Source organism: Haliotis rubra, unplaced genomic scaffold, assembly GCF_003918875.1.
Source record: "Haliotis rubra isolate DU_JTF1 unplaced genomic scaffold, ASM391887v1 Scf280, whole genome shotgun sequence".
NCBI lineage: Eukaryota > Metazoa > Mollusca > Gastropoda > Lepetellida > Haliotidae > Haliotis > Haliotis rubra.
The window spans coordinates 549,692-577,643 of NW_025766892.1; the positions used below are offsets into that span (position 1 = coordinate 549,692).

Genomic DNA, 27,952 nt, shown 5'->3' on the forward strand with positions numbered 1-27,952 from the left:
GATAATTATAGATTTTTCTCCTTGTGGTGACGTTGTTTGGATCACAACGTAAATAAGGCTGTTATAAATAAGAGCGAAATTGTTATTTATGGTGTGATATGAAAATGGACCTTCGCTTAACGTGGCTGTCGGTGACATATCGGTAGCTTACTGACAGAATGAAGATGACATTCGTTAAAGATATGTGTACGGGACTTTATTCCGGGAAAGTTTTGTAAAGGGAGGAAGTGAAAATATTTTGTTTTGCTTTTGATGAAACATGGCGGCCAGGTCAGACAGAACAACTTTAAGGGTTACATTAGAACAGATTCGGAAAAACAAAACAAGCAGGGCATGGATTAAATCGGTCCAGTCACAAATTGATGATTTGAGACAGGCTAATGGTGAGGAAGATCAAGATCCAAAATCTGATGATTTCGAAGTGGACGCGGGGCTATCGGAAGAAGCTATGGCGAGTGTTGGATGGGGTACTCCGAAAGAGGATGATATAGAAGGAACGCCGTCAGAAATATCCGCAGAGGTATTATCTGATTTATTCCATGACGACTTCTCAGATGATGATGAAGATGATGACGACGAAGATGACATGTTTTCTTCAGACAATTCAGAGTATGACCTTGACTTCTATCTTCATCCATTTGACCCTGTTCTGGATCATGGGAGGACAATTCGACCAGTAAACCCCCTCCACCCTATCCCCACAGTCCTTTAGAAGAACTTGAATGTTGGATATGTTTTGAAAACAAGAAACTGAGAAAACGCATATGCTGTAACTTTCCAGTGTGTGATGAGTGCATTGAAATGTATCTAATCACCCAGGTGAACCAGGGAATAGTCAAGATTGAATGTTTGAAGACGGAGTGCAGCTCCTATGTACACAGAGACGAAATACTTGCCCGTCTGCCTGCTGAGCTGAAAGACAAATATTACAAGTTTCTTGTGGATGCAAACAAGGATCCCGATGTTAAGACCTGTCCTCGATGTAGTCATGTCATGAGACTGAGCGGTCTCAACCAGAGACTAAACACGCATGCCTTGAAGCTCAAGAAAAAAGACCGAGCTGTTATAACCAGAGAAGAAAAGAAACATGTAAAGGATGGCATTCAAGTACAGTGTTCAAAATGTGAACTTGAGTGGTGTTTTCCATGTCAGGCTCCTTGGCATGAAGGTGTGACGTGCAAACAATTCAGAAAGGGAGATCGCCTTGTCAAAACATGGGCTAATGAATATCACTATGGCCAACAAAATGCTCAAAAATGCCCCAAGTGCAAGGTACATAATGTTTGTTAAATTGCAAAGTTGATTAAAAGTAAATGGTTCACCAGTTATGAAATGCTGAGTGAAAGAGTACAACATTGTCTTTTATTTCTGATTGAAGTAGTGTGATTGTTATTGCTGAACATAGTACTGATTATACATGTTAAAATGAGTTGTTTTTTTGTTCCGAAATCTTAACACACCATATATGTACATACAGAATATGTAGGAATGCACTCACAGACAACATGGACAAGAAGTTTCAACAACCCTACATCATGTACATTATCAAGATTATGACAAGTACAGCATGGAATAGTGACAAGAAAGTAATGTGTATTTCAGTACTATGAGCTGTTGTAGATCAAAAGTATTGTTTCATTTTTAAGTCGAGATCAAAGTTATGGTTGTGTCTGTTTTACAGTTAGCATGATGTTAATTCAGTTGTGAAATCTCATATTGACTACTCTTCAAATTGTAGATTTTCATTGAGCGAACAACTGGATGTGACCATATGACATGCTCACAGTGCCGGACCAATTTCTGTTACCGATGTGGTGACCGATACTGGGGGACAAAGCTATTGGGAGACCACTTCAGCCGCTTCAGTCCATTTGGTTGCAAGTACAACTTCATGCCAGAAAGACCAGGAGCCAGGCGATTCATTAGAGGAGCTGTTCTTAGTGAGTGACCTTGTGAAAGTAGTTTCATTAGCCATATACAGATAACGATAACACTAAATTATCCCGAGGGAAATTTTGGTTACATCATGAAACACATGTAGAACACAACAAAAAATGGAATCACAACATACTGCATTTCAACAAGCACTAAGAGTAAGATAATAAACAAAAAAATAGGTAAGAGCACTAGAGAGTGAAAGAGTAAGATATGACAATGTAATGATGACTGAAAAATAGCACTGGTGTAAAATGGCTTACATGAAGGTAAGATGATAAATGAATGAATAAGAAGATTTACTGTTGTTTAAGTAATGATGGAGGCACTTAAACTGACCATGAAGATTGTATTCAATCATCTCTCAATCTCAGGACCCTGTGTAATATGCCATTGAATGAATGTTGTTTTACTGAGCGGACAGCAATATTCCAGCTATTTCATAGAGGCCTGTAAAATGGTAAACAATCAAGTCTGGGCAAGGCAAACTAGAGGTTGTTCAGATGATCAGCATCAAAGTTTTCAAACATGGACTGTAAAGACGTGCTAACCTCGACCATTTTCCAGACTGATTTATTCTGTAATATAGGTCATCAGCTCACAATACTGTAATATTTACCCTGAAACACATGATAAAGGGATGTCTATATTAATTCAGTATTTTCCTGTTTTATCTTGCAAAAAATTAAGCTAAATATAGCCCAGTATTACATTTCAAAATCTGTCAGTATATTGCTTTGAAACATAATTCAGTTGTGAGTGTGTGTAATATGGATGCATATTATTTCTTAGATGAGAATATTGTTAACATATCATCATTTGATTCCTACTTTACTCCTGGTTCGCCCTAGTTATGTTTGTATGCTTGTCAGTGCCTTATCATGCTTATGGGCATCACGAAAATGGTCAATATCTGGGACCTGCATCACTTTGAGAGTTCTTCCCACATTAAGCTAAATCATTATGATGTTACTGAAATACTGTTCAAAGTGCCATTCATCCCAACTCACTGAACCATAATGACATACCTGATGTGTTCCTGAAAATTTCATAAAGATGAAATGTATTAGCAATGTGGACATGTTGAGCATTGTTAGTGGATATTTAGATAGCACACATTTCCACGCACTAGTGCATGCTCAAGGAGCTGGTATTTTTCCCCTCGATCACTGGATCTCAATCTCAACGGCATATCTTATTATCAATCTCAACTCCCTGGGGATCATACAACTCTTGCTGCCACAAGGCGCACCGAGTTATTGCAGCTTTCCCATCCTTACGAGGTACCCATTCACAGCTGGGTGGACTGGGACGCATAGTCACAGTACTTTGTCCAAGTTTACTGCACGTTGCTGTACCCACAACGAGGTGTTGGCACATATTCATGAGCAGGCCTACCATACAAACGGTGAACAAATCAGCAAAACTGAACTCATATACACCAGTTGACAAGAGGACTAACACGTCTCTCTCAGGAATCTGTGAATACAAGTTTGAGAAATTAAGAAAAAGGCAATTTGGGAAGTCAAAGTAAAAATGATCACTTAGATATGCAATTCACGGAGAATGAACAAAGTTTTTATAAACTTTTTATATCACTAAAATATGGTAATGTTGAATGTGACGCTATGAATACTTTATTTACAAAACTGAAGAGAAACAGTAGCCACGACATGTTGACAACAAATCCTATTCAGTCGAACGAGGGACCACAAAGTGCAGAATTGCAAGCCTGACATTGAGAAGTATGGACATAGGTTTGAAGCTTACTACAATAGGGGGTTGATGCGCTACATCCCGATATCAAAATTTCAAGATTAGACTCATAGTGACGAAAAACATTATGTACCAAATCCTGTTCGTTTCCCCTCGCCGCCATCTTTGATGATTTGTATGCCGTTTCGGGATGCTATGACTGCCGTGTTGGGACGCTATGACTGCCGTTTTGTACGCTCGGCGACCGTTCTCGCTCGCTCTTGTAGCTGATACGTGAGTTTGTTTCCATTTCAAACGATTAGTCTTCCAGTACAGATGTATTGTTTCGGTTTTAGAGGATATTGTTGCAGTTTTGGAAGTTTATTTTCCTATTTTGGTGATTTTTGTTCTGTTTTGGTGTATATGAGTTCAGTTTGGATGATTTGTTTACCGTTTGTATGGTAGGCCTAATGAGGCTACCATCTGGTCATATACCAATGGATTGGTGGGTTCTGTACTGTACACTAGGGGTTGTGACAACACTGGAAGAGTCTGCACACAAAGTTGACTCCAAGGTTTTTACACCCGGTCACAGGTGGGCTCGATCCTGGCACCTCATGCCCGCTGGATCACTAGCCTGGCGCCTTAGTCAGCTTGCCCACCACACCCCACCATGTTATAAGCATGTTGAAGAAAATATTCTAACACATTGATGAAAGTTTCATCAATTGTGACCTTAGCTATGCATAGGACCACACACTGCCATGATGATAAAGACTATTATTTCCAAAACTACCCATGTAGCCTGAAAAACGCAGTAGCTCGGTGCACCTAGTGGCTGCAAGAGTTGTATGCTCCCTGGGGAGTTGAGATTGATAATACGATGTGCCGTTGAGATTGACATCCAGTGATCGAGGGGAAAAATGTCAGCACCTTGAGCATGCATTAGTTGCGTGGATATGTGCGCTATATAAATATCCTATAATAAATAATAGATTGTCATTAATATAGAAATAAACTGTCTTTCCTGTCATTTGGAATAATCAGGATGCTAAATTAAACTTAAAGAAGGATAAATGGTATCAACAAAGATAAATTTAGCGCTACAATCATTTTAATCATTTTTGGTCCCATTTAAACATGGTGAATGACAAGAACATGATGCCCAACAAAAATATTTAATGATTTTCATGTTTATGTCTTGTAATTGTTATTTACTAATATAGTGCTAATGGTGAAATAATGACTGTAGTTTTAGTCAGTTTACCATTCATCATTGATTAATGATCACTGATGTTACATGCAACATGAGGGAATATAGTGCCCACTTGGTCATTTGAATCTCGATGATGAAGTGCTTTTCTTCAGCCAATTTGACATGCTATAGAGATTTACTGTTGACCTGTTTTGTGACCATGTCCTACTTTCTTACAAGGGCCGCAACGAATACATTATGAGGCGAATACAATATGTTTACCAAATATGTAGTAACAAATACAAATATTTATTCATGAATTTCAAGCAATCAAAATTACAAACATGCTACATGCAAATTGAAACATTTAAATGATATTTTGTATGAAGCAAACAAAAATGGCAATGCATCCCGAACAATGCACTGACAGTGCCATAAGGGGCCTTGGCACAATAATATTTTGACAATATTCCATTTTGCATATCTCACTTAGATAAACAACAAATTAGTTGAAAGTAAAACATTCTCTGAAAAATATTTTAAAATATTCGATTAATGAATAATGATCTGTTTGATTGGCATTTTAGAAGTTGGTGAGTAATAAGAAAGTAAGATACTTTATGAATAACAACTTCTTTATCATCTAAGAATCTATACCCAGAGCTCCAGATAAGATTTAGCTCATGTGGGTACTGTACCCACTGTATTTTATTGGAGTGGGTATTATGAATGTTGAGTGGGTATTTCATTTTCCGTTACCCACTGCTTTCAAATATGTGCGTATTTCAGTCACTTTACTCACCTAAGTATTATGTCATTGAGCAAGTTTACTAAGCAGGTATGTTCTGCCTTATGTCATACCTAATCAAAACCAACTTAAATATAATGGAAATTATTTCATAAAAAATCACTCATCCTATACTGACATTACAACACTTGTCCTATACTAACAGTACAACTTCATAGAAATCGATGTCTTTTTCATTACGCAATTTATTTTTATAAATATATTCCGTACGCATTTGTTTTAAACTTTTTGCGTATCTAACATTTTAAATGTGTAATTGGTACGCAACAATTATTTTTCAATGAGTAATTCTATGAGTATTTTACCCGGATACGCAGCTTATCTGGGCCTCTGTATACCGAAACGTCGCATCATGTATAATAAAAAAGTTGTTATCCATAAAGTATCTTACTTTCTAATGAATAATGAATTGAATGCGTGAAGTGGTTAAGTTGGATGCACCAAATTCATCATAGCAAGACCATTTCTTGCATTGTTGGATTTTCATATCCTGACCTGGTCCCGTCACTGTGATCATGATAATCACCATAGTGACAAGGAAACCATTCTGGGTTTAGTTTCTTTGAAAGATCTTACAATTAATTTTACTTTTAATGTTGGCAAAAACCTACTGTGGTGTAAATGATTAAAACTGAGATGTCTTAGTGTTTGAAATTCAAGATAGTATGCTAATCTGAGACAACTGAATTGTGCGGAAGACGAAAGATTCAGTGATGGTAGTCCTCATTCACCATGTTGACTTGTGACATTTGAGGGCCAGAAATCTGAACCAGTCTCACTGCATCAGTTTTGATACAACACTGAATGAAACTGACAAATATTTGTCTTGTTCTAGCATAACTAGATACAAACTCAAAGGAATGGTGAGATTAAATTTTAATTTCCCAAGATTGCTATGGCTGTTATGGTCCATCATTTGTGGAACTTGTAAATGTTGTGAAGATCTCTGGAAAAGTTGGTAGATTGCCAGTATATAGTGAACATCGATCGAATCGTGATTATATACACACATCTGGGACACAGTTACAATGGTTAAAGGTCACATGCAACATAAATCACAACTTTGCAGATTCTGATACCTTTCGGTATGGACTTACCGAAACAAATCATCAAAAATGCAAATTCAACTTATAAAGTTGAAAAATAACGCGATGAAAAAACCCGTGCGAAATCGGCGTTCAAACGATTCACTAATTTTCCCCAGCTCTTGGGGGGAAAAGTGGTTTCAACAGCTGGGCTGGGCTGCGCTCATAGCACATGCGCAGTGAAATAGGTTCATGCAGCTTGGAAGCGGGTTGTCCGGTGAATACTCAATGAAGGCTTTGGTGTGAGCTATTTTTCTAATGTTTTGTTGATATTTCACAGGCGCGAGCTTTTTATATGTTATGACAGTAGATTACCGATTTAACTGTTTATATAATTTCATTTGTCTATTTCACTACACGTTCTTCTTACCGAGTCACTTTCTCAGTTTGATAATTAAAAGCAATGTCATTATTTAGCTTTGACAGAATTTTTAACTGTGATATAGATATGTCGTTGTCACAGACAAAACTCAATGTCTGTTTTATTGACACCTATGTGTCTGCCTGCCTGTCTGCTAATGACAATATTCAATACACAACTTCGATCACTGACCACATGCAATTTGAACTTAACACCTATCGGCTATACACCATAAACAAAACGCATTGATTTATGGCCCGAGTTCGGTCTCTGTCACATTATGTAATTACACAGACAGGCAGGTGTGATACTTGTACACATGACATGTTATGATGTCTGTTGATTGCAAAATGTTATACACAAAAAATGAGCATGTATTTACAAAACCCAACATCTCTCTATATATATACACACAATGAGCCGTGAGGGCATCTGCAAATGAACCAGCCGTTACACTTGAGTGCTCACCCACCCGCTCTGACTGGGTTCGGTATCCCGGCTGCTTCGTTTCTTGGGAAGTAAACCCAAGTACAAAATATTGCACTTTGGATTTGCGATTGTACGCTTATAATTTTGTTTATATGTTTTTTCATAATCAGCAATGTATATTATATGTCATGAATAAGTGATAATTGTGTTTTAATTATGTTTGATTTTTGGGTTGCATGTGACCTTTAAGCCATAGCGCCTGTGACATATATATGAGGAAAATATTTTGTTTATCATTATCTTACAATGCACTATTGAAACAAGACAATTTAGATGCTGGTGGTTGTCAAGGAAGGGTGATCTTAGATACTCTATGAAAATTGCTTGAGACCAGGAAAAACAGATAAGCATGACAAGGAAGCTCTTTAGCTCAATTTAAAACTACATGCATATTACTTGAAATATAGCATGTGCTTACGCTGAAATACACAAGGAAGCCCAGAAAGAACAAGCAAGAAAACTGAAGGTCATCCAGAAACAAATGTATTAGCATGAGTACCATGGAAACTACAAAGAAAATATTGCTTTTAGTCACGTTATTAACTTATTCCATAAACATCAAACAGCTTCCTATTTATTTCTGGTTTTTCAATGAGAACCTGTCTTGATGTTTCTTGCTCTTTTGAATACTCCATCTGATTAAAATCGTCTATTTAATTTGAGATAACTGTTGCTATACAACTTGGTATTAAATATAATAAGATCAAAGCAATTACTGAACTGGCTGACTGCTCCATGAGAAACGGATAATATTCACCAGTTGACATATGTACTGGAAGTTATTGAAACAATGCCTGATGTGAAAGTTTATTCTTTCGTATAGCTGAATAAGGCTGTTATGATTCATTTGTGTATATGGGGAATCGAACTGTATCCCTTCATGAATTCAATTCGTTAATCATGAACACTTTGTTTGAATATTCATGAATGTTTGAAAATAGAAGTGTTTTAACTTATGTTATAATCAAAACAAAGTATGCAAAATGGAATATATCCCAACCAGGCAGGATCATAGGTTACACTCCTATATATGTAACTTGGCAGTACTATGGTGACTGGTTATAGTCATGACAAATTAATACTGTCTACATGGTCAAAACATGTCAGATATATATTTTGTTATTATGTCAATGAATACAGAGGCCCAGATAAGCTGCGTATACGGGTAAAATACGCATAGAAAATATCCAATTAAGCATTGAAAAATAATTGTTGCATACCAATTACGCATTAAAAATGTTAGATACGCAAAACGTTTAAAACAAATGCGTACAAAATGTATTTATAAAAATCGCTTGCATAATGAAAAAGACATCGATTGCTATCAAGTTGTACTGTTAGTATTGGACAAGTGTTGTACTGTCAGTATAGGATGAGTGATTTTTTATGAAATCATTTCCATTATATTTAAGTTGGTTTTGATTAGGTATGACATAAGGCAGAACATACCTTACGTGAGTAAAATGACTGAAATACACAGCACATACAGTAGAACACGGATATAACGTGACTCTAAGGGACCAAGAAATTCAGTTCGCTATATCCGTGTTAGTTATTCACATTTGACCGCCATCTTGGATTGTAGAGATGTAGAGACATGATATGCTGAGGTACAAATCTGTATTCTTATACATGTATATTGACATAACATTAAAATTCTGAATTTTATCATTCACAGACATTAGCTAGAACATGTTTAACAATCACAACAATCTCAAAATATGTTGATACGCACGCCAACAAGGTTGATGTATACCGCTAAGTGGGTGACACTGAGCTGACGAAAGTGAGTTCGCTCAATTGGGATTGGGGGTAGTAAATCTTAATTAAGCTACTCTGAGTTCGCTATTAAGCGATAATTCTGAATATAAAGGATTGTTGAATAATAACAGCTGACTTGATAGTGTATTCGGAAAATTTCTCAATATTCAGTGGGGATATGCATCATATTTTCCTCTCTGTTGAAGTTAGTCTGCTGCTATATTCAGGATATGGCATGTGAAGTTAGTCTGCTGTGGCATGTGCTTAACCTCTTTGAGAAGTGTATTAGGAATTTCAAACCCCTGTGATCAGAATTATCGAAAACATCTGACACACCCTGCTTTCTGTATTTCAAAGTGAAATATGTGATTCTAATTTTGTGCCATGTGCTTGAATAAGAGTATTGGGGTATTATAAAATGGGGTGTAACACTGCTTATTGAACCACGAACAGTATATTTATTCACATGGGGAGTGACTCAGCTACATGACTTAGTCTAGTCTGTCAACACAAAGCCTAGAGACATGTCTAGCCAGTACATCTAGAATAGTACAAGGGTCATCCCAATCAGGCTTGTTCAACTTGTTTATGAACATGTTCCTTGACTTAAATGGATGTGAAGGCGGATGACAGAGATCAACATCATTCATTAACTAGTCCTGTTATATCTGTCATCTATATAATCCTGATGGTTACACAAGTACACACAGACTTTGACCGTTGATGTAGTTATACTGATAGGAATAAGTGGTTAGTCAACACAGTTTGTATGTAAATACTAGGTGGTGATGTCGATGGGTTGATCCAGATAAATTGATATCTGGACCATCAACATGTATGTTGTGCAGTTTGATTAGTTAACATGATAAATGGTTTCAAGAAATATATCAAAGGCAGATGAATACTGTTTTTAAATGTTTGAGAGTTTGAATTCCTGCTTGTCATTGGCAATTGAACATGATGACAGAACTTTGATAACAGTTCACAGGGTGTATGTTTATATGTGAGATATGTGAACTATATGATGCATTAGCATGGGTGAGGTGAGGTGAAATTACACTACACCAGGGAGGCGGCCACATTAGCATGGGAAATATGAATACTAGTAGCTTACTGATACAGAATTCTGCTCTTGCCCATAGAGTCATTACAGATTCCAGCATGGAATAAAAGGATAATGCATACCGTTACTGTGAATAGGTCCAGGCAAGGTTCAGAAAAAGGGGCCCCAAAAATCTTTCACAGTAAGGAAGAGATATTTATCATAACATCAGTGTAGATCTGTAGAAAACCAGGGATATTGTGAATTATTTTATCATAAAGTGTTATACCAAAGAATTCTGTCTGTTGATCTGTCTATCCGTCTGTCTGAAGACATTTTTGTTCAGCCAATAACTTGAAAACTATTGGGGACCACCTTCTTTGTCTAAAGGAGAGTTACCTTGCAAATGTTGATTATTATGATGTTATTGTTTCAAGAATTACAGCAATTTACAAATTTCAAATTTAAAAGTTTCTTCAAGGAATTAATTGAAATTCTAATGGAAAATATTTTCAATAAATTGTTGGGACTTACAGTCAGGGGTATCAGTGAGCCCTACACACATTGGCTTGTTGGTTTGGTAAGAATTTACATGATATGTATATATAATAAGACCACTGCATGCAAATGATTAATGAGATTTGTGAGCAGTTAAGCATGCAATCACGATTGTGGCAGGTGAACGCGCTAGTGCTCAAGCTCCCAACACAATGCTCTGTGATGATACAACAGGATATTGGCAGATAAACAATTGAGGAAGTTATTCAATCAACTGATAACAATATATGTCCGTAATCGTGAAATCTTCATATGTAGTTGGGTCTTTCATTGCAAATTATGTATCAACTTTAAATTAATATGCATCATATCAACATATTCGATAATGCAATATTTAATCTCTGTGTGTTTAAGTTAGAATTGTTCTTCAGCAAGCCATGCTTGTAGTAAAAGGCGAGTTATGGGATCGGATGGTAAGGCTCTCTGACTTGGCTGGCACATGTCATTGTATCCCAATTGCATCCAGACTTGATTATTTGCAGACCGCCAACATATGGCTGGAATATTGCTGAGTGCAGCGTTAAACAGCAAACAATCAAAGTATAAATAAAAAACATACTTATATAGACCTTATTTATTCAAGTCAATATATTCAGTGCTAAGTATAAATTACTGATACATTACTAAATTGTTGAGGTTGTATTGTCTGGCCTTTATTACCCATGTTAACCATGACTATTTTAATACATGTACTAAACAGGCCAAAAATCCAGCGGACTTTCCTCCGTATCACTACGGGGACATCAGAAATGTACTTCACACATCCTTCCTATGTTGGAAAACTCTCTCTATGAGATGACAAGCAAATATTTAATCCACTGAGGTTTGTTTATTGCACCTTAGGCTAATAAAGCTTGTAAATTATTGAAGATAGATCTGACCTTGCCGATATCCTCTTGTCTTTTAAACATAGATCAGTCACCATGCTTTGTAACCCCAATAAGATTTGTGCATGCAAATACTTCTGGAGTGTTCACAAGGAGTAGGACCAGGTAAGTGTATACTTCAAGAAGTACAAGTGTAAATAGTAATTATATTTGGACAGATTAGCAGATCCTGATGCAAACAAGATTTAACACTTATATTGACCGTCAACACTAAAACTGTAGACAAAAATATAGTGGCACTTTTTCTGTTTCTTGCATGGTAACTGGCCTGGTCCAGTCGGTCAGCGTGGCCAGGTTTGTTGATCGTTGGTCATCGTACCCCAGCGATGTTTGACATCTGACATCAAGCACCTGTTTGTCTGGTTGACTCAGTTATTTACAGGCTGTTGTCATGTGGCTGGAATGTCTTTGGAGATAGCAAGATAAAACAACAAACAAAACAATCAATAATTTGCATGCAAGATGACAAAGGTCATGAAAATAACCATGCTCGGCATGCTTGGCACGATGTGAGCAGTTGTCAGTGAAAATACCTGCATGTTAATAAAGGAGTTCATGTAAATATATCTTTCATGTAAATATACCAGTAGTAGTACCTGCTGTACTGGCTGGTTAAGGCCTAAAAAAAATGTTGTGGTTCCGATTACCCGACCGACCCTTGAATTTTGATGCCGACCCTTTTTTTTTTAAGCGGCATAAATAAAATAAGCATTCAGATACCATTGTTTTTTCCCAGCACTGACGGACATCGGTCATTCTAATAGAGAAAGTCGACATGATGGCAGCAAGCTTGATTAAATAAACAATTACACACTGATAAATGTGTTATTAGTTTGTACTTTACTTCTGAAAAAATGTAATAAAAAAATATATATATTCCTACCTACCTTCCCTAAATTTTACGGAGCTGTAATCGGAATTTTTTTTTTATTTGGTCTAAAGAGGCTTGTTGTCCACTGATAACAGGATTTAATAAAGAAGAGGAAGAAACTTAATTTTGTATCATTTTACTGAAAGCACTGTTACCATGCAGTATTGAAATGGGGCGGTTGGGGTAGCCTAGTGGTTAAAGCGTTGGCTCGTCACGCCGAAGACCCGGGTTCGAATCCCCACATGGGTACAGTGTGTGAAGCCCCTGCCATGATGTTGCTGGAATATTGCTAAAAGCGGCGTAAAACCAAACTCAGTCAGGTCAGTCAGTCAGTATTGAAATGTGTATATGAAAATATGAGCTTTAAATATGTCCCAGTTTTGAAAAGAACAATAATGTGCATGCAAGTTTGTCATAATTGATTCATATTTTGGTATAAGTTGTGTTACTAATTTTTATCATTGTATCAAATGAAGCATCTGATTTTTTTATCATTTAGTTTTTCAAAAGGTTATCTGAAGATGTTGACAAGCGTGTACCCATGGTAGCATCACTGTAATCCTTAACTTGCAATAAACAACACTAATATAACTGTTTGGTGTGAGAATTGCCTTGGTGGCTGTTTCCAGAGATAGAAATGTTAGAGCATGCTGTCATTATGATATTTTGAATGATTTTTCTTCTATCAAATAGTTGATCAGTGGATTATCTAGTCCAAACTCCATTATTTACAGACTACCGCCATAGCTGGAAAAATGTTGCTGAGTCCTGCATTGAGCAACCAACCAACCAATCGAATAACACACTTTAATATAGATTGATCACGAAAGGACTTCAGAGTAACTCATTGTTGTTATGCCGGGCTCTAGATAACTTTTGGGGGTGCGAGTGTACTTACACATCATATTGCAAGTGGAGGTGTACTGAGAATTTTGAAGGAGTACTGACATGTTTTTGTGTGAGCGAGTTGGTGATGTGGTTTGTCTGGACGATTCATCGATCACTATTTCCAACCATGTATTGGTATTTGAAGACGCGTGAGAAATAACTGAGCGACCGTGTGATGTGCGAAATGTCAGGTCCGACTGGATATAAATAGGAACAGTGTAGTTTTTAGCCAATCGAAAAAAGTGACGCATATCGTTGCATGGCAACGCAACTGATTCCTACTGTCGGGGTTTCCTCATGTGTCAAATCATGTTTCGCAAAAGAAACTTGACAAGTATTTATCCGAAATAGATTTCCATTTGCACGATATTAAATGTTAGACGTACAAATGTATTTATGTGCGTACACGATACGCTTGAAATCTTATATTATCATACTTAATTGATTTTGAGGTGTACATTACTCCTGTACACCCTTTATCTGTAGCCCTTGTTATGGTTCTTGCATTAAAGCATGTGATGTGACGTTTTTTCATGATGTCTGTATGTCGTGTTTCAATGATTTTAGGTGGTAAGTTGCTGGGTGGTGTAGTGCTGGCTGGTCTGCCCGTGGCTGCGGGTGTGACGTTGCTGGGGCTAAGTGTGGTGGCGCTGCCTGCTATCGGGGGATACAGGTACCACAAGAGGAGGAAGAGGAAACAGATGCAGCGATACTTTTCCCGCATCAACAAGCAGGAGCGTGTCTACAGACTGAACACTGAGGGTGAGGGAACACAAATATACCCACACCAGGGATATATCAAGGAATATTTGGGGCTCAGAGCATTAAAATGAGATGATTTGAACCTTAGGGGAACCCAACCAGTCCCAAACTGAATATCCCAAACGTGGCTCTGGGTGTCTTTCCTAGTACACTTTAGTAGTAATATGTTGACTATAATTAATGGAGCTTACTAAATGAAACTGATATTGCTTGACTTAAGCTTTGGACTGCCCTCAATACAGGCACGTACAGGTCTTCATACAAGCTGATGACAAATAGCATGCTGTATTTGTACCCAAAATTTAATATTTTTCCTTATCCTGACTCATGCTCTTTTTGCTTGTCTTCTTCTTCTTGCGAACATAGTGGAACACTTGTATCTCCCTAATTGAAGCTCTCTTCAATTTAAAATCACTAATTAGTATTCACCACGAGTTACCTCCTTTCCACAAGCGCGGGAACGAGGGCGCCACCTCTACCCATGTGCCTCACTCTCTCCTTCTTCGCCCAGTGAGCTGGACGTGAGAGCGCCTGTGTCTCCTAATAACACTATATCCTTTGAATTATATTTAGTTAGTTACCTCGTATAGACATCTATAGAGGTTTAGCTAGTATCCTTCAACGATTATATATTGATATTTAGTCGCTTTTCTACAGTTTAGTCAATGGACGCCGTGTTTGTTTCAGTGGATTACGTTGATGAAAATTCTGTACTATTGCAGATTACGCTTTTATGCTGCTGCTGATCCGCCTTTAATATGATATGCGGTAGCCATGTTTATTATATTCACATTGCAGTTCGCGGTACTAATTTATCCAATTCTACCTTTTATTAATATTTACTGGCGTTTGGCACGCATTGCAGCAGATAGGTCGGCGTATGCAGAGTCTAGTATGACTGATACACGGAACCCTCGCCAGTCTACTGCTGTTGGCCGACTCCCTCCCGTGTGGTGTTCCGCTAGAGTGGTGGAGAGGTGTGGGGCGTAGTCCGCCATCTCCAAGAAGCATCCTGCTTCCCCAGACATCCCATCGCCGCAGCAGAAGACTAGAGGGTTTTTCTACTACATCTCAACAACGAGACCGTTCCTATCGAAGTTTTGGGCCTGTATGATGATCAGCCGGTCATCATACGGATGTACATCAAAGATTGACCGATGTCGGCACAGATCAGCATGCAGCCTGATGTACCAACGCGAGATATGCGATGATCGTCCTGAGGGTCCCATCATTACCAACACTCAGCGCGACGAGGCGCGCACACCAAGGGCAGCGTCGACCTCTGAGGGAAAATCAACGGTCTACTAGGACTTTCTCAACCGAGATTGTTCCAGCCGATGACCTGGACCTCTCGATGATCAGTTGATCATCATCCCGGACGCACGCCACAAGAAAGCGACCGGTGATTAGCTACAGCGACATCAGCAGAGATCACCATGCAGCCTGATGCCTCTACACTGATGTCGGACGATTTTCCGTGGACCCCTCCATTAACACCGCAGATAAAGCACCCGGCGACCTCGCGTGCAGACCATCCCAGAAGACATGATGCGACAAATTATGAACATCATGGAGGACCAATATCTGCGGTAGCAGGAGTCCGAACTGCCAGCGAAGGCTCCAACGACAGCACCCCAGAGGCACCCCCGTCAGCAGTAGCAGCCAGGACGATGTCACCTTTCAGCGAAGGAAGTCGCGGACCACCTTGACGAAGGACCTAGATGTACAGCCTTCGAAGGACCTCGCTGAAGGCAGGATAGATCATCACCTTATGCGGTTTCATCCCTAGATGTGGACTCGGACCATCAGACATCACGGAAGCCTCGCTGAAAGGTCATATCGTCGTTCCTCGACCGGACGAGAGGAAGCTTCAGCGAAGGCATGCTGAGCGACACCTGAATCCAGATCATCATCATCTAGAAGGACATCGAGGGACTATACAAGAGCTTGCTGAAACTATCAACGTTCCCCTCACAAGTCTCGAGAAGATCAACCCATAGACAAGTTGATCATCGATATCAAGTATAAGAACTACAATCGTATATTGGTTCTGTTGAATCCATGACGAGACGTATGTTCGCTGGCCTAAATAGATCTAGAACGATCAATTAGACACTTATCACCAGACTTCGTAACACGACTTCTGAATATGATAAGATGATCCATGCGGCCCTGTTAAACACAGAGGCTGTTCACGAAGCAAGCGCTCATATATATATTTATATATATATATATATACTAATCGGGCTTTGACTCGACACCTTCGCGATGGTCGCTAAGGCTAGAAATTAACTCAAGTCTACTTCACCCAGAAGATCTAGAAGGGATAGTCGAGAACTTCGCGAAGTCTCCGGCGTTCACCGAGGAAGTCTCCTCCAAGGTTTCCATATACTAGCCACTCGTCATATATAGCTACTCGTCAGTCCGTTCAAGACGTCGCATAAGTTGATTATCAACTGTATGCCAGATGCGAATCTATAAGCCTACGCTTGAAGATAATTGCTCAGGCTATTTACAACACAGAGCGTCGCTGTATTATTAGTCAGCGACATTTCATAGATCTTCACAGAAATCAACTATTCGTTATAAATTGCTAATATACAATCCCGGACTGACTTCGATACGATTATCTACATGAGTGACCATTACGCATATCTGCAGACAATTCAATATCGAAATTGAACAGCAGCCTTGTTACAGCGAAGTATAACTCTTAATCGTCAAAGTTTCTGAGAAGAAATATGTACAACAAGTTCAACGTTAATTCTACAATTATGACGATACATTCATGTATACAGTCTACAAGCTCACAACTTGCAAGTTGTTTATACCCTTATATATAAGGAAGTCGGAATTATATTCAAAACTGAAATTACTTTCCACGACAACCAGGAAAATAACCTACCCAGCATAAAATTACAGAGCGAGATATTTCGGCGGCCGGAGGTTCAGCTAGCGGTTACCATTAACCCTCGAAACACGTGGTCACTCGGATAACTTCCGGGAAGCTACGGTGAAGACCGGCGTTTATGCTAATATCAGCGGCGACAAGAATTTATTCAAGGTGGGTTTTTCCCGCTACACCGGTGACATCACAGCGGGTATTATACAGAATCAAAATGCCTTGTTCTGATTGGACCGCTGAGGGACAACGACCTACACAGAGGTCGATCTCTATTCACAGTTCAAGACTTACGTCACAAGTGACAACTATATATCAGTGAGCGAGCAAGCCTCATTACAGTCCAGTTAACCTGAACATTCATGATTAGACTGCCTTTCTTCAAGTTAGAGACCTCCCTGTCAAGTTAAGGCGAGGGATCGGCAGTCAGGCGATTTTACATAAAGTTCAGCGAGGACAGACACACCTGGTTGTGCACCTACATCGTCAAGGACTTTGCAGCTTAATTACCTAGACGAAGATACAAGTGGATCTAAATCCACAGCGTTTCAGACTACAGCTGAATTTCATCAAGCGACTAACACAACTAGATGGTTAGTAAACCTACTAAACTTCTGTTTGGAGAATAAAGCGGAAATTTCCGTCAACCTGGGGATATGAATATAGTGCTCCAACACCTCACAAGTGAGGTTTATGAACACGCCTGGATGACATACTTGGACCCCATGATACGATGATTCTATCAAGATGGCCAGCAAGAGCACTGTAAATTTATCTCCACCAAACCAAACAGGAGGGAAAAATGCAACAGATTATTTCCTCTATCATCAACTTACGCAGAGTGAAGTCTCATGTACTATATCTCCATTTGGATCAGAACTGTCATACTACGTGCATATGCGGATGGACCTATTCCGACCCTCCATGAGCTTAATACTCATGATATTATAGCTAACTTCTACAATTGTTCTACACAAATGTGATTGAAATAATGGAGGGTTTATTTCTGGAAATCGATATGGTGGTTGCAAACCATTATCTGAGAGATATCACCACCGAGGGCGTCTCAGGTATACACCAATTCGATCCCATGGTCCTCAGCACAACAGCTGACAGTTCTCTCGGAGAAGATAAGTCAATCTAACAGATTTTTACTTATCTTATAACAATACTAAATATTTTCATGCTATATATAATTTACTTAAGTTCCTATTATCATCACAGTACTATGATTATTACATCATACAATATATAAGTTAACAACTCTACAGAGTTTGTTATTATATATATTTACCTTAAGTTATTCATATCTTAAGAGTAATACTATGGTTACATGATAAATGCATTAGCTAACAAACTCTACAGAGTTTTTGGCTATTTTATACATAGCTTAAGTTAATTAAGCTAACAAACTCTACGGAGTTTTACTATTATATAGGTAACTTAAGCTAATTATACCTTAAGCATAGTACTATACTCATATTATTAAAATATATTGGCTAACAAACTCTAAGGAGTTTTGCTATTATATAGGTAGCTTAAGCTTATTCATATCTTAAGCTTAGTACTATGTTTATATCATATAAGTAGATTAGCTAACAAACTCTAAAGAGTTTTTTGCTATTTGGCTTAAGTATCATCATATTTCTAAGCAATATGGTTATATTATAACATGTATTAGCTAACAAACTCTACAGAGTTTTAGCTATTATATATGTAACTTAAGCTTATTCATATCTTAAAAGCAGTACTATGTTTATATCATATAGGTATATTAGCTATCAAAACTCTAAAGAGGGTTTTGCTATTATATATTTAAGCTTAAGTTTCATCATATTTTAAGCTTTATGGTTACATTATAACATGTATTAGCTAACAAACTCTACGGAGTTCTTGCTATTATATATGTAGCTTAAGTTTTCCTTCATAAGCTCAATACTAGGTTTATATCATAGCTAACAAACTCTAAAGGGTTGTTTTTAGCTATTATACAATTAGCTTAAGTTTTCATCATATCTTAAGCAGTATGTTTACATTATAAAGGTATTAGCTAACAAAACCGACGGAGTTTTGTTATTATATATATATAGCTTAAGTTTCATCATAACTTAAGCTCAGTACTATGTTTTTAACATAAAAGTATATTAGTTAATAAACTCTAAGGAGTTTATTTTGCTATATACATTTAGCTTAAGTCTAATCTTATCTTAAGCTTAGTACTATGGTTACACTATAAACATATTAGCTAATAAACTCTACAGAGTTTTGGCTATTATATATGTAGCTTAAGTTAATAATATCTTAAGCACAATACTATACTCATATTGTAAAATATATTAGCTAACAAACTCTCTGGGAGTTTTGCTATTATATATGTAGCTTAAGTTCATTATATCTTAAGCACACTACTATACTCATATTGTAAAATATATTAGCTAACAAACTCTCTGGAGTTTTGCTATTATATATGTAGCTTAAGTTAATTATATCTTAAGCACACTACTATACTCATATTGTAAAAATATATTAGCTAACAAAACCCTACAGAGTTTTGCTATATATATGTAGCTTAAGTTAATTATATCTTAAGCTCAGTACTATACTAATATTATAAATATATATTAGCTAACAAACTCTACAGAGTTTGGCTATTATATATGTAGCTTAAGTTAATTATAGCTTAAGCACAGTACTATACTCATATTATAAAAATATATTAGCTAACAAACTCTACAGAGTTTTGCTGCTATTATATATGTAGCTAAAGCTTATTCATATCTTAAGCTCAGCATTATATCTATATCATATAAGTATATTAACTAACAAACTCTAAAGAGTTTGCTATTATATAATTAGCTTAAGTTTAATCATATCTTAAGCTTAGTACTATGTTATATCTTAAAGTATTTTAGCTAACAAACTCTAAGGAGTTTATACTAGCATATTAACAAGCTTAAGTCTATTAGTCTTAAGCATTGTATTAATGTTATATATACTTTATCATAATAAGTACATGGTAATAACCTTTTATATGGCAGCTGATAAGTTAGCAGCAGAATTCATCAGTTCAGTGCCTTTATGAAGTTCCCATGGGGTTATTACAATCATCACAGTTCAAATCACTAATTATTAAAAATCCAAAGTATTAGATATTCCCACCTCCGTTCCGTAGGATGCTACAAACAAAAGAGCATGAGTCAGGATAAGGAAAAATATGTAATTTTTGGAGTAAAATTGATATTTTATACTTATCCTGACTCATGAGGTCAGCCCTCCCATCCTCCCAAATAACACTTTGGATTTCCCTGTAAATTCAAATGTTGGGCTCAGTATATGAGGAGAGAGTGAGGCACATGGGTAGAGGTGGCGCCCTCGTTCCCGAGCTTGTGGAAAGGAGGTAACTCGTGGTGAATACTAATTAGTGATTTTAAATTGAAGAGAGCTTCAATTAGGGAGATACAAGTGTTCCACTATGTTCGCAAGAAGAAGAAGACAAGCAAAAAGAGCATGAGTCAGGATAAGTATAAAATATCAATTTTACTCCAAAAATTACATATTTGTATAATCATAGTATTGTGCATTTACAAAAAAGTGAGTTAGTAAAGAAAACTGGACATTGACAGCTGCTTTACTTTTGATTTTATTTCTGATCAAAGTAAGAATGTCAGTTAAATTATGAGCTATAACTAAGAAGTATTTGATCATTCATCATGTTAGTATGGCAGTACACACTATCTTTGTGTAATATTTCCACAGTGCCCCCCTGCCACCCCGGCTGAGATGATCGATGAGTCTGAAGACGGGACCCAGAACAACCCGGAGTGGGTGGTCCTGGGAGTACAGCTACCAGACTCACGACAGGTGGAGGTGCTGGTGCACCGACCGATCAACTCGAACTCGGACAGCGAGGAGCAGACGTACAGAACAGAGTTGACCCAATCTGATGAGGCTGGGAATGAGAACGCTGTCATCACCCTCACTGATGTGAAAGAAGTAACTGATGAAGATGGGTACACACGAGTTATTGCACATGTTGTGTCCAAGATGGCAAAGGATGATAGCTCTCCCCATGAAGAAAATGATGACAGTGATTCCAGCGTGCAGACAGACTTGAAGCAGGTGTCTGAAAATGAGCTCAGTTTTTCATCAGATGAGAAACTTTCAAAGACAGAATCCAAGGGCTTAGCCTCAGAGGCTGATTCAAAGCCAGTGTCAAAAACAAATCGTAAAGAGGAAAAACAAGATTCCAATGAAGAAGAAGTTGAACTTGATGTGAAGGAAAGTAATGGATGTTTTGCTAATATATTCTCTAAGAAACTGAATTCCTTGCAACACACTGCTCATGATCTTCAACAGGGGAAGTTTCAGAGCAGTCAGAAGGGGTCCTTGAAGAGCAAATCTGGAACGTGGGAGAAAGGCAGGAAAAAAGATGTACACAGTATCGATATCAAATGTCTTTCAACGCTGGTGACAGCACCCTGCTCTGAGAGCAAGGGAGGTAAGTCACGCGAGGACATCTGTGCAGTTGATAAGCTGGAGACAGGTCACGCTGACCCATGTGAGTGTGACAGTGTTAAACATGAAGAGGTGGAGCGTTGTGACCGATGTCACAGCGCCCCTCAGGGCCATCCGTACCCATGTGATGTTGTTACATATTTATGATTGTCTCGTGGTCAGATCAAGCCAGGATAATTGTACAAGTAATTTACTGTGGCTGCATTGGTACTTGGAGCTATGTATTTGTCCATAGTCATGTACTTTATAACAATCTGCATGAATTGAATGAAGAATATTTGTGCACATGTTGTAAGACTGCTGACTAAGAAGATACACTTCACATTGCAAATTGAAACAGAATTACAATGTCTATTTGTTGTTCATGCCTCCAGCTGGAAACCATAGCAACACAGAACCGGATCCTGTATTGCAGTTTCTAACTTACGGTGGTACAGTACTACTTGCTAATCTTGATGACGATGTAGTAAGGTATTGGTGTAATCTACTGTATTAGCATGATTAGGCCAGACCAATTGTTTGCCAGTTTGGGGGAGTCCTCATAAAATTGAGCAAAACTGTTATGATTGTTGCAGATTTTTGTTGTAACTATTTTCATGAGGTTATGAAATTTACCCCTGATCTTTCATGCTTAATTTTGAACATAAAGAATAAACTGAAAAAAATAAATATTTTTTGGGTGATTTTTTACTGTGAGACTTGGGTGTCCAGGCTAGAAGGTTGTAGCCAAATGGTAATTGTAATTAGGGAAACTTCTCAGCATATCAACATGATGAACCAAGAAAGACCTTTGGTCTGGCCAAAGACATGATAGTGTTATGAAAATAACAAGCATTTATACTACATTTTGTCAGTAGTTATTCTCTTGTACATTTATCATGGCTTGATGGACAATACCTATGGCACCATTGTGTGATATTGTTTCTTTCTTTTGTTATTATGGTCACGGAGTGAAGTTTGTTTATGTAGTAACCATAGTAACGTCAGTGAGAGTTAGTTGGAGGGACTCGTATATTATAATAAAATGTTATATATTCTAAGCTTGCCAAAAAGTAGGGTTGTTCACGTGACTTTAAGTTGACCTTTTCCACCTATAGAAGTGTTTCTCTATGCTGAAAATATTTGAATTTATTGATTTAATGTGCCTTTATCATATATTGGTCATCCAAGCTTCCAAAAGCTGGGTTTAGTTCTTGAGTAAAGATTTTGTTTATTACCATAACATTTAACATTTTACACTTTTATCATCATGATCATATTGAAATTTTCCATCAAGTTTTACTGTTTCCTGAACGAGATTCAAAGTGTCATGTTTTTCCTTTACAGAAACCATGCAATAAATTTGGGTCCATATTGTGAACTTTCGTTATAGTTTTTGATAATGTGTTTAAAACAACAGCTTTAGCTTGTAGAGGCATAGACACTGAAACTACCAGGGTGACACAATACTGCAAGGTCACTATACAATACGTATCACGGTACATGTCATGGTTTATATGTATCACGATTCACATGTTCATGTCAAATTGTGTGGAAAGTTCTTGACAATAAATATTTCAGAGCAGGTTCTCAAGGAAATGCTAGCTGCAGAGCATATTTTTCATGGCTATAGCTACTGGTAAATATTAAATGCTGATTACAATTCATGATATTGTACTGACAATAAATGGTATAGGAATATCAGTAACTATTTTAGAAAGTGTATCATCTTATATCAATCCAGAAAAAAGCGTATCGTGTATCTTATTGTTGCATGAACCTTTGTATTGTTTCAGCCCTAGAGAATATCATGTGGGAATGTTAAAGTCTTTGCATATATCAAGCATGTTTAGTCTGGAAAAGGGGCTTGAAATAACCAGCTTCACATATGTCCAATTGTTAGATCTTGTCATGCAAGTTTGCTTGTAAATCATGTGAAAATTGAAGTCCCTTTGAATCTCATATATTAAATCAAGTTGACGTGCTTTATGCAAGTTACAGTTCACTTATTGTTACATTTTTGGAGACTCTGAATTAGTTCAGTTGTTATTGCAGACTGTAGTGATAAGTAATTTGTATCAATCCAGTGACAATCATGTACAACCAACAGTTTGTCCACAACATATTGACCACGTTGATAATCCAGTTTCATAATGTTTTTCCAAAGGGATGGAGGCGGTGGGGTAGCCTAGTGGTTAAAGCGCTGGCTCGCTACGCCAAGGACCCGGGTTCGAATCCCTACATGGGTACAATGTGTGAAGCCCATTTCTGGTGTCCCCCGCCATGAGGTTGCTGGAATATTGCTAAAAGCGGCGTAAAACCAAAACTCAGTCAGTCAGTCAGTCCAAAGGGATGATAGAGTAGGTGCTTCTTTTACTTCCTAGTTGTCTATTTTGATACATCTTGGTCATGGCAGTAATTTGAACATCTCTGGGTTGGAAAGGGTTCTTTTCCAAGGAGGTATTACATGAGCCAAATATTGTGATTTGTCCCTTCCCTATCTATTATCATGATAATCATAATCCTAATTAGTGAATATGAAAAAATTATCACCAGAATTTGCTAAAATTCAACATGTTATCAGTTTGTTGTGGCCTTCATAGTTTGGTTATATTGCAAATATGTCTCTGATTCAATATGTCTTGTATGATAGTGTTGTTTCAAATCAAAATGACATGTTGTTTTAATATTGGATCATGGATCATGTTTTATATACTAGTAATCTACAAGTCTCATGGCTAGGCTTGTTCCATAAGCAACAATTGTCGCAATTGTCAGTCACTGATAGTTTTGTAAGCTTGTACAGGCTCCCTTGCAAGGTTTTACACAGGAATCCAAAGTTTACAATTACACTCTGAAATATTGTTTTGGTTCAAAATTCTTTTTACAGTTCTTACTTTCTTAATTTCAAAGATATTTCATGTTGAATTTTGACCATGTATTCAGTGCAATAATCTAATATTAAGCCTTAAATCCACTTCCTCGTTATTTGGTAATATCAGCGAATTACAGGTCACCTTGACCCAGCCGTTACTTTAGTTACAATTATACAACATGATCTGGAAAATGTTTCATTTTCATTTGGTATGTTATACTGACATTTGCTGAATACTGGACAAGATACATTCTTGCTATGTACATATCTTCTCACTTGTTAGTGCTGGAGATGTGTTGAACTTGTTGAAGATTGATCTGTTTCATGTATCTTGAAATCAGGTTTTGTTAATTTAGTGTCTGAAATGCTGTGACATAGGGATTACTAGTTAATGCTTTCTTCCCAAGGAGAGTCCAGATGGGGACTGAATGTCAATAATTTGTTTGCTGATGTCACATAAATAGAATTCAACAATTCCATGGACTTTTCAGCTTCATTTCAAGTTTACTGTTATCCTTCTCATTAAAGTCAGATCTCAGTGCTCTTTTTCCACTGCACAATGACCTTTTCATGAAGCTTTAGGAACCACTCATAGGACTTTGAAGGAATACAAGACAACTGTTATGGATAACAACTTCTTTATTTATTTCTTACGACATTTCTGGGCTAGTTCTTGGCTAGTTCTTGCCCCTTCCTCAGATAATTATCCACCTGAAGAAGAGACAAGAACTAGCCCAGAAACAAATAAAGACTTTTTATCAATAACAGTTGTCTTGTATCACTACATCAACTTCTAAATGCCTTTGAAGAATTTTGTTTTAAGAGGAAGTCACCATTTGCCAATCAGAAAGCAGGTCTCTTGAGGTACATGACAAGACTTTGCTTGATAGAATCATTGCTTGCATTGTCTTTATTTCAGTGTGTCTTTCTCATACTTACACTGTGACAGTGTTTGAGATTGTGGGAAAGTTTATGTGCATGTTACATTGACAGTATGGCATTAATTTGTATTGTAAAGTATGTGTCCAGCTGTGATAATTCTTGCTTTATTACTGAAATACAGCAATGCCACTATTCTAACTGAACACTTAGTTATGTAGTTTTGTAACAGTTTCAGATACCTCAGTGCAAATATCATTGGTGTAGGTGGGGACTGAACACACTTCAACAAGTAGCATCCTTTGCTCTTGAGTTGATAGTTCTTGATTTGCCAGCACAAAGCCAGTCCACAGTTATAACCTGTTTTCTCTGATGATGGTTTTTGGTTTGCCTGCACCATGCCAGTCCAGTTATAATCTGTCTTGGTTTGCCTGCACTGTGCCAGTCCAGCTATAACCTGTCTTGGTTTGCCTTCACTGTGCCAGTCCAGCTATAACCTGTCTTGGTTTGCCTGCACTGTGCCAGTCCAGTTATAACCTGTCTTGGTTTGCCTGCACTGTGCCAGTCCAGTTATAACCTGTCTTGGTTTGCCTGCACTGTGCCAGTCCAGTTATAATCTGTCTTGGTTTGCCTGCACTGTGCCAGTCCAGTTATAATCTGTCTTGGTTTGCCTGCACTGTGCCAGTCCAGTTATAACCTGTCTTGGTTTGCCTGCACTGTGCCAGTCCAGTTATAACCTGTCTTGGTTTGCCTGCACTGTGCCAGTCCAGTTATAACCTGTCTTGGTTTGCCTGCACTGTGCCAGTCCAGTTATAATCTGTCTTGGTTTGCCTGCACTGTGCCAGTCCAGTTATAACCTGTCTTGGTTTGCCTGCACTGTGCCAGTCCAGTTATAACCTGTCTTGGTTTGCCTGCACTGTGCCAGTCCAGTTAGAACCTGTCTTGGTTTGCCTGCACTGTGCCAGTCCAGTTATAATCTGTCTTGGTTTGCCTGCACTATGCCAGTCCAGTTATAACCTGTCTTGGTTTGCCTGCACTGTGCCAGTCCAGTTATAACCTGTCTTGGTTTGCCTGCACTGCGGGATCCGGTGGTCAGTTTCGCTGACTTGGTTGACACATGTCATCGGTTCCCAATTGCGCAGATCGATGCTCATGCTGTTGATCACTGGATTGTCTGGTCCAGACTCGATCATTTACAGACCGCCGCCATATAGCTGGAATATTGCTGAGTGCGGCGTAAAACTAAACTCACTCACTCACTAATTGCCTGCACTGTGCCAGTCCAGTTATAACCTGTCTTGGTTTGCCTGCACTGTGCCAGTCCAGCTATAACCTGTCTTGGTTTGCCTGCACTGTGCCAGTCCAGTTATAACCTGTCTTGGTTTGCCTGCACTGTGCCAGTCCAGTTATAACCTGTCTTGGTTTGCCTGCACTGTGCCAGTGCCAGTCCAGTTATAACCTGTCTTGGTTTGCCTGCACTGTGCCAGTCCAGTTATAACCTGTCTTGTGTTTGCCTGGCACTGTGCCAGTCCAGTTATAACCTGTCTTGGTTTGCCTGCACTGTGCCAGTCCAGTTATAACCTGTCTTGGTTTGCCTGCACTGTGCCAGTCCAGTTATAACCTGTCTTGGTTTGCCTGCACTGTGCCAGTCCAGTTATAACCTGTCTTGGTTTGCCTGCACTGTGCCAGTCCAGTTATAACCTGTCTTGGTTTGCCTGCACTGTGCCAGTCCAGTTATAACCTGTCTTGGTTTGCCTGCACTGTGCCAGTCCAGTTATAACCTGTCTTGGTTTGCCTGCACTGTGCCAGTCCAGTTATAACCTGTCTTGGTTTGCCTGCACTGTGCCAGTCCAGTTATAACCTGTCTTGGTTTGCCTGCACTGTGCCAGTCCAGTTATAACCTGTCTTGGTTTGCCTGCACTGTGCCAGTCCAGTTGCCTGCACTGTGCCAGTCTTGGTTTGCACTGTGCCAGTCCAGTTATAACCTGTCCTGGTTTGCCTGCACCGTGCCAGTCCAGTTATAACCTGTCCTGGTTTGCCTGCACTGTGCCAGTCCAGCTATAACCTGTCTTGGTTTGCCAGCACCATGCCAGTCCAGTTATAACCTGTCTCTCTGTGCCTACATTATGCAGACATGATGTAAAACAACTTATGAAATTTTCATCACATGTTCAGCTCATGCAATAGTTGTCATGTACAAAATTGTCATCATTCCTCGTTACAACAGGTTACATAATCTTTGTACAGCATTTAGAATGAAATAAAACTAGGGAGTACAACTGTACTTCCCAACACTTTTGATACACATGAAGGCAAGACTCTATGGATGTGAACGTCTTTAGTTTGAAGAAGGTTTTTATAGTGCAGGTTACCAATATGCAAACTGACCTTTCAGTTCTTTAGAAGACTCTTCCATTACATTATGTTCTGGTGCAATTTCACAGTTTGTCACCAGCTGTTTTGTT

At 38.2% G+C, this 27,952-nt stretch overlaps 1 protein-coding gene and 1 long non-coding RNA gene across 2 annotated transcripts; both read left to right on the forward strand.

The window, feature by feature from the left end:
• The first annotated feature begins 259 nt into the window (after positions 1-259).
• LOC124281239 lies at positions 260-25,084 on the forward strand. The gene is made up of 6 exons (XM_046717267.1): positions 260-520; positions 643-1,272; positions 1,739-1,940; positions 14,143-14,337; positions 14,558-14,583; positions 20,996-25,084. Exons 1-6 carry the CDS (start codon positions 260-262, stop codon positions 21,899-21,901), a joined length of 2,220 nt encoding a protein of 739 aa, XP_046573223.1. The 3' UTR covers positions 21,902-25,084.
• Positions 25,085-25,802: 718 nt separating this feature from the next.
• LOC124281223 lies at positions 25,803-26,928 on the forward strand. The gene is made up of 3 exons (XR_006899877.1): positions 25,803-26,072; positions 26,138-26,392; positions 26,458-26,928. It is a non-coding gene; the product is annotated as an uncharacterized LOC124281223 (long non-coding RNA).
• Positions 26,929-27,952: the final 1,024 nt, after the last annotated feature.

Excerpts from the sequence above, each read along its gene's own strand:
- LOC124281239 (XM_046717267.1), top strand. The coding sequence starts at position 260 with ATGGCGGCCAGGTCAGACAGAACAACTTTAAGGGTTACATTAGAACAG. Across the intron at positions 521-642 it reads CGTCAGAAATATCCGCAGAG|CCCTGTTCTGGATCATGGGA; the intron begins GTATTATCTGAT and ends TCATCCATTTGA. Across the intron at positions 14,338-14,557 it reads CTACAGACTGAACACTGAGG|CTTTGGACTGCCCTCAATAC; the intron begins GTGAGGGAACAC and ends GCTTGACTTAAG.